The 12987-nt window shown below is 51.8% G+C and overlaps 1 protein-coding gene across 6 annotated transcripts in view; it reads left to right on the top strand.

Annotated features, from left to right (window-relative positions):
* The window catches only part of GPSM1 (G-protein signaling modulator 1), a 110398-nt gene that overhangs the window by 71260 nt on the left and 26151 nt on the right, over positions 1-12987 (top strand). For 3 of the 6 annotated variants that reach the window (XM_017810033.1, XM_017810034.1, XM_017810032.1), the window contains exon 9: positions 634-760. In XM_017810033.1, coding sequence (XP_017665522.1) covers positions 634-760 — 127 coding nt within the window. Of the gene's footprint in view, positions 1-633; positions 761-3422; positions 3452-7887; positions 8000-11050; positions 11107-12987 lie in introns of those variants that run through there. The other 3 variants (XM_017810036.1, XM_017810035.1, XM_017810037.1) reach the window with 3 other exon arrangements.

Here is a 12987-nt window from a genome sequence, read left to right as displayed (position 1 = left end):
CAGTTGGACAGAGCTCTTCCCGAACATGTACCATCAGCTTCCTTGGCCTCAGGCCAGCGAGAGGTGGAAATTTGGGTAAAATGTGGACTCCAAAAGAGTTTTGGAGTCTTGTGTGGGTAGATCACTAGGAACAACTCAAAGTTGTATGGATCTGAGCCAGGAGAGAAGGGCTTTCGGAGCATCTGAGCCCTGGTGTGACACTGCTCACGTGGCTGATGGCAGTGCAGTGTCTGGTGTTCAGTAACCATGGAAATACTTGAGGAAGGGGGCTGAGCTTTCCAGGGCTCTCTGCCAAGCCATGTGTGGCTGCAGGACGGACCAGACATGCAGATTTAACTGTGGCTCAGTTCTGTGGCAGTGGGCGAGCTGAGCCCTCTCTGAACTCCACAGAACTGTGTTTTAGGGTGCAGCACAGCACACACAGATCCCCTCCCAAACTATCACCAAGGAATAGTTTCAGAGAGCTCCTTTGGGGCTGAAAGCTGGGCTGTGTGGTCTCTCAGGGTGTCTCCAAGCTCTCTTCTGGCTGGTTCTGTGTTTGCTTTGAGATGGGACTGGCAAACCCCTTGCTGAGGGCTGTTTGCTTGGAGCACATGCCTTTAACCAGCTACCCTGTTGGTGTTCCCACTGCAGATCGGGGACCGGAGCGGGGAGCTGACGGCACAGGTGAACATGGCCCAGCTCAGGTCAGCCCTTGGCCTGGGCCCTGGGGATGAGGACATGGGTGCAGCTCATCACTATGCTGGCTATGAAGCACAAGGTGAGTTTTTGGGCTTTTGGTGGCACTGGAAGGTCTCTGGAAGGACGTGGTGTGGGGAGGGGGAGGCGTTTGAGAGCGCGGGAAATACAAGTGCCTTCAAAGGAAAGGAGGTTGTGATGTGTTTGCTCTGTGCTTTCCATAACCTGCAAGAGCAGGGAAAGATCACCCCAAAAAAAGGGCACAGAATGAGTTAATGGAATTAATCTGCGTTGGGAATAAAATTCCCTGTGCCATGCAACAAATCGGCCTTTGTATCTTTTAAAGCTCTGCAGGGCCCTTTTAACTGATTTGACTGATACCACAGACTTTCAGAAGTGACTGGCAGGGATTTTTGGCTGCTCTTGTTCTGATTAGCACCCAAGAAGAAGCCTAGGGTAGGGGCTGAAGGCAGGTTGGGAGCACCAGTCCACTGGGTGACATCTCACCCTTGGGACACCTGCAGTGATGCTGAACCTGGAGACAAGAAGTGGCAAGACATGGTCACAGCAGACAGAATGGCTTTGCTCAGGGCACTGGACACTGGGTCATTCTGCCTCTGTTGCTGTGTGTCCCCAGCTCAAGGAATGTCCTGGAAGTGCCCACTGCAGACCCTGGTGGGTGCCTGGCACGGGCACTGCCAGCTGGCCGCTCTGTGCTGCGGGCAGACTTGTTAATTCACACAGCCCCTGCCGCGTCCCGGGAGGTGCCAGCTGATTAAATATGACCTTGTTAGCACAGACACGCTTTCCCAGGTGGACTGTTCCCTTTCCTGGTGGTAGAGCTGACGTGAAGAGGGTGATGCTTGGGCTGAGGCTCTGGGAGGGAAAGGCTGGCTGTGCGTGTTTGCTCTCGGTATCGATCTCAAAGGTGTCATTGGCCACGTCAGTGCTGAAGCTTTTTCTGGGAAATCAAACATGGTGAGGGAGCCAGTGTGTGTCCTGCCATGCCCCATTGGAGCTGAGCTGTTGCCTCAAAGGCCGTGGGGACCACAACAGCTGCCCCAGCCTCCTTTTGCACGTCAGCTCATCCTCGTAACTCCTGGAAAACGCGTTAACCGGAGCCTTCCTCTCATTCCTGACATCTCCTTAGGGGCTTCCCTTTTGGCAAGTTACTTGGTTGTGAAAGGGGAACAGGAAATGAACCTTGATGTTGGTCAGAGGGAAGGATGGTGGAATTGGGCTGATGGGGTGCCAGGTCCCTTGGGCTGGGAGCAGGAGGGTGCAGGAGGAGGGCAGTGCCAAGGACCGCGTGGGCATGAGAGCACTGGGTGCTGAGACGTTTTTGGATGGGGATGTAAGCCTGTTGTGTGGAAGAGCTGTGGTGGAAAGGGTCCAGCCAGGTTCATCTGGGAGAGGGGCTCTGCAGCTCTGACCATATTGCACAGCCAGGAGTGCACAGCCTTTTCTTAGCTGGAAGAAGTAGAGCAAGGGGGTCTCTGCTCTCTTAACACGCTCCCCGTTGACTCTGGGCTTGGATGTCACCTCCTGTGGACTGGCCTGGTGTCCCAGTGTGAGGATGGTGCCCTGTGGGGGTCAGGAAGGGTCTTGGTCTGAGCAGAGCCCTTCATGGGGAGAGCTGAGCCTGGTGTGTGGCAGTGTCCCCCGTGGGGGTGGTGACAAAGCCCCACCACCCACATCTCCCAGCAGGAGACTCGGAGTGGGTGGCACTGAAGGGTTGGGGTTTTTCCTGGTCAGTCACGGTCTTAACCCCAAGGGTGAGGCAGGGCAAGGCAGAGCCAGCGTGTGGCTCCAGTGATCCAGATGTGCTGTGCTAACATCTGGAGCCAGCAGTGATGTTCCTCAGGCTGAGGCAGAGCCGTGCAGGTCTGTGTGAGATCGCTGGAGGATGGGAAAGGGGCTGAGCAGCTGCAGGCAGAGTTCTGGAGGTTGCAGTGACCTCGTTAATCTGTGGTGCTGCTGCTCACATTCCCAAGGCTGAGGCCGTTTGTCAACAGAAGGACAAAGTGTTCTTGGGAGGAAAAGCAGTAGATGACTGGGGCTTGCAGAGGAGAGAGAGGGAGGGGTCTGGCAGAGCAGGGCTTCCCCTCGCCGGGTCCTGGGAACCTGTTGGGGAGGTGAAAACCAGCTGCCTCTGTGTTTGTGGGCTGGGGCTGTGCAGCATCATCCTGCCACAGGAAGGGAGTGTGGGAACTACACCTCACTAAGCACTGGGTGCTTTTACAGACACATCTCAGGTGGGAAAAGTGCTATCCCTGTCACATGGAGGTTTGGAGAGAGGATGGGTGTGCAGCACAGCCTGTGGAGAGGAGCCTGGCTCTCTTAGCTTTTATCCTGGCTTCAGCTCTCTTACTCTGAAATCCTGTGGAGGATGAGGGGCCACCAGTGTGTCTGAACCCTTAAGAGAGGGGAGAGGCATTTAATGCCTGCCAGAAATTTTGGTACCCTCCTGTGCACCTATTAAATGATTAGAAAAGCGTAATTATTTATATTATTAATAGCAGCAATTTACAGCAAGAGGAACATCTGGTTCTGTAATAGGAAGCAGGTGAGAGAGTCGAGATTCAAGTTGACTTCTGAACCAGCCGTGCCTTTTGATGTCGACAAATCTCATGGTCAGGAGAGCTTTACATTTTTTTTCCCCTTCAGGTTCTTTTCCCTGCTTAAGGTTATAAAAAAGCTGCATATTCCTAAGGATGCTAAAATCATCTGATAAGGCAGGCCTGTTATAAAACACATTAATTTCATCAAGCAGGTAGAGTAAAGGCTGAGAAACCCTGAACCAGACTATCACTGTGATGTCCTTCCCAGGTTACATCTGCTTCTGGGTCTTGGGCATTGCCCTTCACGGGGGGCCTGGGGGTGGAAGGAGTGTCTGATGTTTTCTTCTGTTGTTTTGGCTCCTCTTGCTGAACACTTTGTGATTTTAATTAATATTCTGAGCGTATTTGGACGTCAGAAGACAAAGCTGGAGGCCAGGGGAGTGGGGCAGTGCTGCAGAAGTCTTGTGAAAGCAACGACCTTGTTGAGAAACGCAAACACAGAGAGCTTAAAGCAACAAACTGAAGGAAGCTGGAGAGTAGCTGAACCATGAAGTAAATAAACAGAGGTTGGGTTTGTTTCTGCAAACAACCAAAAATGTGGCCCTGAAAAATGGTCTTGTACTCTTTCACACACTGCAAGTTAAGAATTGAGTAGTGGTTGGCTTTGTCTTTGGGAGAGAAGTGAGGGGCCTTGCTGTGGCCCCAGGGGAGTTGTTTTGTAGGGTGAAGGCAACCAGGACAAGAAGCAGTGCTGGGAGATGTCCTGGGGTGCAAACAGCCAGCCCTATTCCCAGGATAGCCCTGATGTCCCCCTCCCTGGCTGCCCTTTTCCAGGTCACTTGGGCTGGGCTGAGGCTGTAGCTCAGCTGTGCCCAGGGCTCTGTGGGTCGCAGGGGATTGGGAGCACTGAGCTGAGCCCTTCCCAGTCCCAGCCTGGAGGCAGTGCCTGCTGGGCTGGCCCTGGGTGGGTAAATCTCTGGTGCACGTTGCAGCATTGCCCTCTTCACTTCCCTGGTGCCAGCTCTCCCCTTTGGGTGCTGGCACCAGCCAGGACATCCTGCCAGCTGGGAGAGGAGCACAGGAACAGGGATCACCCACCCCCCCAGGGCTGCAGGCGCTGGCAGAAGGCAGGGAGGAGCCCAGGCCAGCCCTGGTGCCCCTCCAAAGTGAAAACTCACTCTGGGCTGCTTTTCTTTTGCTTTCAGCAGCATGTCAGCCTCAGCCATCATCTCTGCTGGCAGCAGCAGTGTCAGGAGACACCAAGCAACACCTCTCCTGGCAGCTGGGTGTAGGTGGGGAGGGATGCAGGTGTTCCAGGAGGCGTTGGCATGTGGATGCTTTCAGAGCGCTGTGAGCTGGCTCCTGGCACAGTTTCTGTGCTGTTTGCAGTACACAAATACCTCTGCCCCGCCGTGCCCAAGAGCTCTGAGGGCAGGGAAGGACTCGGCCTGACTTCCCCCACCCTCTGCTCATCTTCTGCACGAGGCTGCTCCGCTGGTTCGGTGCTCAGGAGGCTCCGTGCTGGGTGCTCTTACCCCTGCACGAGGCAGATGTGTTTGTGTTCTGCAATGGCAACTGAGCCCAGGTGGGCATGAAATCCTGCTCCTTCCTCAGCAGTGATCAGCTCTGTGGGGCTTTGATTGTGGGGCTTTGCATCCTTGATGCAGTTTTGGGTTTGCCTCTTCACAGGAATCTTTGAACCCTCGGATCAATCAGACAGGGGGAGAAGAAAACCTGCTTTTATGTTTTCCAGCCTGTTTGGTTTTGTTTGTTTGCTTGCTTTAAATATCTTTGAAGTACCTAAGAGGTGTTTAGGGATGAAACAGGCAGGATTGACCATCCCTCTGCTGACGCAGGCAGGGAGGTGGTGGTGCTGTACCCCCTGCCAGCCCGTGCCTGGGGCTGGGATGCTGCCCAGGGACAGGGATGTTCCTCCTCCGTGGTTTGCTCAACCCTCCTGCAGAAAACTGACTGTCAGCTGAGAGATGTGGCTGTCTGAGACCAGCATCTTGCTGACAGTGGGACAGCCCTGCTCCCTCAGGCTGTGATTTCACTGTCTAGGAAGCATTTGGCTTCCTCTGAGCAGACGAGTGCGGGGTCACATCCCTAACGGCTTCAGCATGGAACCTGCCCGTCCCTACCAGTCACACTGAGTGAGGGTAGCAATTCAAATTGCTTAAAATTAAATATCCTCAACTCCATTTGATTTTTTTTTTTCCCAGGAGCTGATGGGCTGCAGTTCAGCCTTTTTTCATTCTGAAAATGAAAGCCCAAGGCCGTGCTGGTTAATTGGACCTGCTTGCGCAGGGGTTTGATGGATGAGGGTGTTGACAAGCTTTTGGCCAAGTGGAAGGCAAGGATGCAAGGTGGTCTGGTTGCTTTATTGGGCTCTGACAGAGGAGAGCTGGAGCAAATGTTCCCATGTGCCTGTAGGAAGGGGTCCAAAAGACCTGTGTCTGTGGTGGGAATGCTGCTTCCATGGAGTGAAAATTTAGGACTTCTGAAGGATGCCTCTTCATTATCTTCATAATGAGTTTTTTCTAAGTCTGAGTAACCTCTGCTGTTACAGCTGTTAAATCATTCCAGCAGCGCTGATGGGGGGGGATGAACCTCTGAGTCATTTGGATTTAAACTGAGTAATTTAGCACTCACTTCAGACTGCCCCAGTATTGGCTTTAGGAAGTTCCAAAATATCCTTTTCAAAGTGTTAAGAAATATTTAGTGTTCTTCCCTCATCTTGCTGTGTATATGAGCCTCCTTCCCTGCATCCATGTAAAATACAGGAGTTCTTGGCTCACAGCAGAGGAAATGCTCCAGGACCTGAGGAGAAGATATTATGCCAGTGAAACTCAGGTGTTTGTTTGATCTTGATGCCAGGGGACACAGCAAGTGCTGAAAGGGAGGATGAGGAAGAGGCCAGTTCTTGAAGCCTGTGGCAGAGAAGGCACAACGTGGCTTTTGGCAAAGCCATCCACTAAATCAAGGGATCTCTTGTTGTGGGGAGAGAGAACTTTTTGGAAATTATTGGTTCTGGGAAGGCTGAAGTTCCCTTTGGCTGCTGTTCCAGACTCCAGCAGCCATCCCAGCTCTGGTGTGTGCTGTCTGGTTCCCAAAGGCACTTTCCACAGACAATTCCTTTGGTAGCTGGTGTGTAGGAAATGCCAATGGTTATGATGCTCTTTTGTCCAGCAGGACAGTCTTGCCATCAAGAACAAGAAGCCTCTGCTTGATATATTTTTTTTATGCAGCACAGACGAAGAAAGGAGAAGAAGACAGTTCTTTTTCTTGCCCAGTTAGAATTACTTTTTCTCTCTTAAAGGTTTTTGTATGGATGACCATGGTCTGCTTTGGGACTTCACTGAGCAAGGCAAAGCCAGACCCTCAAAATGAATCACAGTGATCTCTTGACTTACCTCAGGAACCATCCTCCCTCACCTGGCAGGGAAAAGCACTCAGACAACTGACCTTTGCTTACAAAAACGCCTGGCAGCTTGTAGGGACAGAGCTCACGGATTCCCAGCCCAGCGTGGGCAGCCGTGTTCCAATAGCTGGGAAGTGCCTGGCTGGTGGGAGCTGCTCACTGATCCCAACAGCATCCAGGAGGAGGGATCAAGTGCATTCCCCCTCTTTTGAGAGGATTTTGCTGGGGGTGTTTGGCTGCAAAGCTGACACGTGGTTGCTGTTTCTCTGCCCTCCCTGAGTCAGTCTGGAGGACACGGCGTGTCCTTGGGCCTGTCTGGCTGCTGGAGATGTTGCCCCTGTTAATTACTGTCACTCTCTTGCTCAAACTCGGTTTCTTTTTGATCTCTGCTTGTTCCACACAAGCTGATAATGGAAGATGGGAGGTCATGAGACTCTGCTGAATCCTGGCAGAGAAAATCCTGCCCTCAGAAGAGAGCCAGGTGCTCCTGCCAAGTCTATCACACTGCTCCTGAGTTAGCCCTGGGGTTACATGTCTCCTCCCAGCCTGCTCCACCCACTTCATCTTATCTCCCAAAAGATCCTCCTGTCCCCACAGCTGTTAATCAATTAAGCAGACGATTGCCTGGGGTTAGAGGAGGCTGTGCCTGACATGGCTTGAGCTTCCCACAAGCTCCCAGGCTCGGATTTGACGGTGAGGTGTTGCATAATTGGGTGCTCTGTGCTTTCTGCAAATACACCCCAAAATACTTCATTCTTTGACCCAAATTACCAATGCTTTGTTTGCAAATAGGCCTTATTCCTTCTGTGGTTAGTGGTTAGCCAATGCCCACTGCACGTTTGGAAAACTGAAATCAAAGACGTGCCCAACATCATGGGCCTTAGTGTTGTAAGGCTACAAGTGACATCACCTTGTACTCAAAGATTGCAGCTTTCCTGCACTGGGTTTGCTTCCACTGGGGGAAATAAATAGGAAATAAGAAAAAATAAATATCTCCCTTGTGCCATCTTTATCCCCAAAGAGGACTCTTGCTCCAAGCCTTATCTCTTCCATGTGAATGTGAAGGCTCCAGAGCATCTCCTTATTCCCTGTCCCCACCTGAGAAGCCTCTGGGGTAGCTGCTCACCCTGAGTGCAGTCAGCAAACGCCCCAGGGCTCCTGGGTGCCGTGTAGATGTGCAGTATTGCTGTTATTTCAGTTATTTTCAGCCAGTTGCTCAGCTGTCAGACTGGATTCTGGAGATGCAGAACTCGGGTGACACGTACACAGAGCATCTTCTGCCAAGTCAGCCAGACGAGCATCTTGATTCAAAAGGAGCTTCTCTTTGTTACCACGTACTGTATGTAGCTTCTTTAAAGGAACAGTTTTGCCATGGGGGAAAAAAACTGCAAGATTCTTATTCTGGAGCAGGTTTTTGCAGAGCTCAGGGTCTGTCTGGGAGGTTGGTATTTGCTCAGCTTGTGCTCCGTGTGCCAACGGGTTCAGCTCGTCAGAGCAAACGTGCTGGAGCCTGATCTTCCCAGCAACAGATGGATCATTGCTCTCCTTGTGGCTCCCAGTTCTGCCATGGAGAGCTGATGGAGGAGCTTGCATGGGCCCAGAGTGTTCCTGAGGAATGATGTGACATCATGTTGAAAACAACCTCCCCACAGCTTCCCCTTTATTTTCACGTGGACTCTCTGTTGTAAGCTCTGACTCTTTCTTGACTTTTGTCTGGACTATGTAGCCAGAAAACGCCTCAAATAACTGATGGGGTTATTTACACTGTGCCCTCTGGCTGTATCCTCACAGAAGGGCCCAGAGCTGTCAGGATTCCCTGCTCCTTTCCTGGCTGCAGGATGGGGGGTAAGCAGATGGTCCTTCTCGGGACGGGCACACAGCAGCTTGGCGCCAGCATTTTATGGCACAGTCATCGTAAATAACTGATATTATTTGCTTTCTCTATTTAGAGAAAAGTATTGTTCTATCCCAGTAACAACTGGGAAAACAAATGCCACCATTTATCAGGCGAGTGCTGACAATAATAGAGGTCAAGTGGATTTATAGTGCCAGAACCCATTATGTGTTTGAAGACTAATTAAAGCCTTAAATGAGATGCTTGTCCTACTGGAGGCTGATTTTTTTTTTTTCCTTATTTCTTTGCTTGCTGCTGTGCTTGATTCCCCCCTCCCCCTTTCCTCTTTAAGAGCTTTGCTGTAATAATGGAGCAGGAGCTTGACAGAGCTCCCCTGATTAGATGTCAGCAGCGTATGATTTGAGATGCTCCGCGAGCGCTGGGATCGCTGGACCGTATCTCCACTGTCACTCCTGAGCTTGGGAGGGTTTCCAGACCAGTATTCCACCCCAAACAACTGGCTAGCTGGTCTGATTTGATTATATTGAACAATATTTAGAGTTGTCTGCCAGAATCAAGGTTTGGGTCTGTACAAACCAGGGGAGGCACCGCCCAGGGCTGGAAGAACTCACCCCAAAGACAAGTCAGTATCTTGGTTAATACAGATACAGAGAGAAATGACCTTTTCATGAAAATACAGCAGGAGCTTATGCCAGATTTGTGGTCTTTGGGGGGTGCAAAGCCTGTGCTCTGTGGGGTAACCACTGAGCTGTGTGTGCAGCTCACCCGGGAGCACGGGAGGCAGTGGGGGGCTGATTTGGCTGTACAACCTTTCCCTGTTGGTCTTCCGTGGGGTCCTCTGTCAGGTTTAATTGTGCTTCCTGTGGTGCAGCCACCCCGAGGGGTACAGCGTGTTCCTGGCCTGCAAATAGAACTGTCGCTCGATCCGCAGCGGGGGGGCCTCGCTTCCCCTCCATCCAGGAGGGAGTAGGCAGCTCTCGGAGCTGCTGGAGATGGGGGAGAGCCTTGGAGTTATCAAAGCACATGTCAACTTGATGAGAGCTCCTGGCAGGGCTCCCTGAGTCGCTGCTACACATGTTCTGCTCGATCTTGTCAGCTGAAATCTCGGGAGCGCCCGTTGGATATGGAGACTGTCCGTGGAGGAGCAAAACTCTGCCTGCACTGTGTGCCCAGCTTTGTCCTACCGCACGTTCCCACGGGATGATCCCATCACCGACCTCTGATAAAACTTCCTTGTGTTTTCTGTGGCTGCATCTCACTTTGTAGTGAGGTACTGCTGGAGAATTTTTGCCATGTGAGCATCCAGGAGCTGGACTTTGATCCCTGTGGACTCCTCCAGCTCAGGATATTGATATTGTGATTTCTTCTCTAATTGCACCCTGAAAACTGAGGACTTGCCTGTCCTGGTACAGGAATAGAGCTCTTCCTTCTGGAGACCATAGTGATCCTGCCCTCCCAGACAGTGTGGAGCTGGTGACAGATTCCAAGGATAGGAGAAAAATGGGTGGAAGGTGCTGTGCCTGCTGTGTGCACCATGGCAGTGTTCTGGTTTAGCCTCTCCCTCAGGCACACAGGTCCATGTAGCTCTACACTGAGGAGCTTAGGGAGCCCAAGGAGATCAGGGAGGGTTCAGTCCCAAACCCCTGACTGCAGGTAGAGGTTCCTGTATCCAGGTCATCACAGGTAGCACAAGGATGTGTAGAGGGGCCATCCCCATTTCTGCAGGTGGGGAAGAAAGATGGATCTAGGTTGATATCTGGCCTGGATATGTTGGCTTAGTGTCACAAAGATAGCAGAACAGATAGCATTTGTGAGATGGGAGGATGTGAGGGAAGCCAGGATGTCTCCTGCACACAGGCAAGCACACGAGCATCACCCTCTGCTCTGTTGCAGTGAACTTCCCCCTCCCTGGAGTCTGTTGCTCCCTTTGAAGGAGGGAGGTGGCTCCTTCATCAGGTTTTCAAATACAAGAACGTGAAAACCGTTAAACTCACCTCAGGAACCAAACTGCAAAAGCAGAAAGTTAAAAAAAAAAAAATCCCCTTGGTTCCTGGTGATGCTGAGATCATGGGTGGGGGAGGAAGAGATTTTGAAAAAAAATATTTAAAAAAGAAACAACACCCCTGAGCGGTGAAAGGAACAACATCCAAGGAGCTGCAGGAAAACAGGGCATGAATGCAGCCAGTCAGGAGTGTTGCTCAGCTGATGTTCACAAGAAGGTTTCAGCTTGCTCTGTTAGAGACCTCAGCAAACCTTCGAGACAGAGAGAGCATTTAGAAATGCCCCTGAGGTTTTCCGTTACTCTGCAGCAGCCTTGGTAAACATGCCAATAAATGCTGGAGAGACAGGAAAAAACCTTCCAGAGGAACAGACCCGAGTTTTCAGCTGCTCAGTCCTTCGCATCCACGGCTGCTGGTGATCGGCACTGGGGAGAAAGAGGCAGAGTTCAGCTTCTGCTGAATATTGAGTGGTGCTGCAGGTATTGCTGGGAAAAACAGCTTGGAGGAGGCTGAAAGTTACTCCTGGAGCCATCTGAGGGAATGTCCTGGTTGGAGACAGAAAGTTAATGGGACTCCTGTCGCGGGGCGCTTGTGAGTATGGAAACCTCTCTGCTCTCCTGTGTGGAGTAAAGGGGAGAAACTACCTGTGTTGATCCAATTTCTGGTGGCCCTGAGGGACAGGTACCCTCTTGTTCCCTCCTGCTGCTTGTTTTAATGCTGCTCCTCAGCTCACGGTGAGGGGGGGTGACGTTCAGCCCCGGCACTGGTTGCGTTTTCTCCTGGAAGAAACAACCAAGTTGGGTGGCTCTGGAGTTGTTTGTAACTCCAGACTTCTTCTTCTCTTGGCTCAACTGTGTGTAAACCCCACAGGGTAGAAGAGAGACACCAGCATCCAAACAAGTGAAAAAGACAAGTTGTTCTGCTGGGGGAGTCTCAGCTGACTCTATTAAATTAACAACGGGGAGGGCAGGTCTCAGCTCGGAGATTAATGGCTGCTGGCCAGCAGTTCAGAGCTGTTGGAAAGGCACAAAAGCACCTGAGGACGGAGGTGTGTAATTAATGACTCTTTAGACAGCTGGAAATGATGTGTGTTTATCTAATGGGACACACTTTGCTGCTTTCTTGCTTTCCTGGAAGTGGCTGTTAAAAGCTGTGACGCACGTTCGCTCCCAGGGGGCTGGTCTGGCCTCCTGGGCATCGCTCTGAGACCCAAACGTGCCTCTGATCAGGTGTTTGGGGGTGATTTTCACTCCAGACCCACCTTGCTGCTCCACAGGTGAGGCTGTGGGTTGTTCTGAGAGCCATGAGCAGCAACAGCAGTGTCCAGAATGTCGTGGTGTGTAACTGGGAGCCACTGGGAACAACCCATCTCTGCCTTCCCCTCGCTGAGCTCCTGCCTGACCAGCGTGGCAGCAGCCAGAAGCCCTTCACCCATTTGGCAGCTGCCCTGCTGCCTCACAGGGAGCTTTCTTCATGGAAAGGGTGCTCAGGCGTTGGAAGGGGCTGCCCAGGCAGGTGGTGGAGTCCCCATCCCTGGAGGTGTCCAAGGAACAACTGGACGTGGCACTCAGTGCTCTGGGCTGGGGGACAAGGTGGGGATCAGGCACAGGTTGAACTTGATCTTAGAGGGTTTTTCCAACCTAAACGTTCTGAGCTGCTGCCAGTTGAGCAACTGGCTTTGTACTGGGGAGGAGGGTAAAGTTTGATAGAAATGACACTGCTCATCATTCCGTGTGTTCCTCGCTCTCCTGTGTATTCACATCAATATCTGTTCTGCACCTCCTTGCCAGCCCTGATGTCAGTCCCCCTGAACTCAAAGCCTGGCAATGAGTCACCTCAGAAAGAAGCTGGTGCTGATGTGCTTTTTGGAGCAGAGAGGCAGAAACACACAGAAATATTTTGCTGATTTTGAGTCTTCATGGCTGCAAGAAGAAATCAGGGTGGTGAGGGGCAGAGACATTAACTTCAGGTCACTTATAGCCAAGCTGTGATGTGTCTGCACGACCCTTGGTGAAGTCCCAGCTGGTCTGAGCTTGTTTCATATCTCATGAAGCTCATGAACTTTCAAAAGCAGTGGTGTCCTTGGAGTTGGTGCAGTTTAGATACAGCTGTGGTGGCATCTGGAGCCCTGGCTCAGCTGGATGTGTGTTCCTGCAGGAATCCCTGCTACCTGGGGGCTTTTGCCATTTAATCCCCACGTTCTGCTCACAGTCAGTCTTGATTTATGAATTTCGTGCCTCTTCTCTGTTAAGTTTGTCTATGGAGCAGCTCCATGGCACCCTGGGCTCAAACAGGGTCTGTGGGGGCTGCTCTGACAGGCAGTGGTGCTGTTGGTGGTGGTGGGAAGCTGGGGAATGGTCGGGTTTGGTGAGTTTGCTGTTGCAGGAACCACACAAAGCTCCGTGGTTTCCGTTCTCAGGGCTCAGCATGGGGGTGGGTTTCCACTCACATGCATTCACTCCCTCTCCCCCA

The sequence above is a fragment of the Lepidothrix coronata genome, unplaced genomic scaffold (genome assembly GCF_001604755.1).
Source record: "Lepidothrix coronata isolate B3197 unplaced genomic scaffold, Lepidothrix_coronata-1.0 Scaffold28, whole genome shotgun sequence".
Classification (NCBI taxonomy): domain Eukaryota; kingdom Metazoa; phylum Chordata; class Aves; order Passeriformes; family Pipridae; genus Lepidothrix; species Lepidothrix coronata.
The sequence above is the reverse complement of the archived record's forward strand: the minus strand, read 5'-3'. Positions and strand labels throughout refer to the sequence as shown.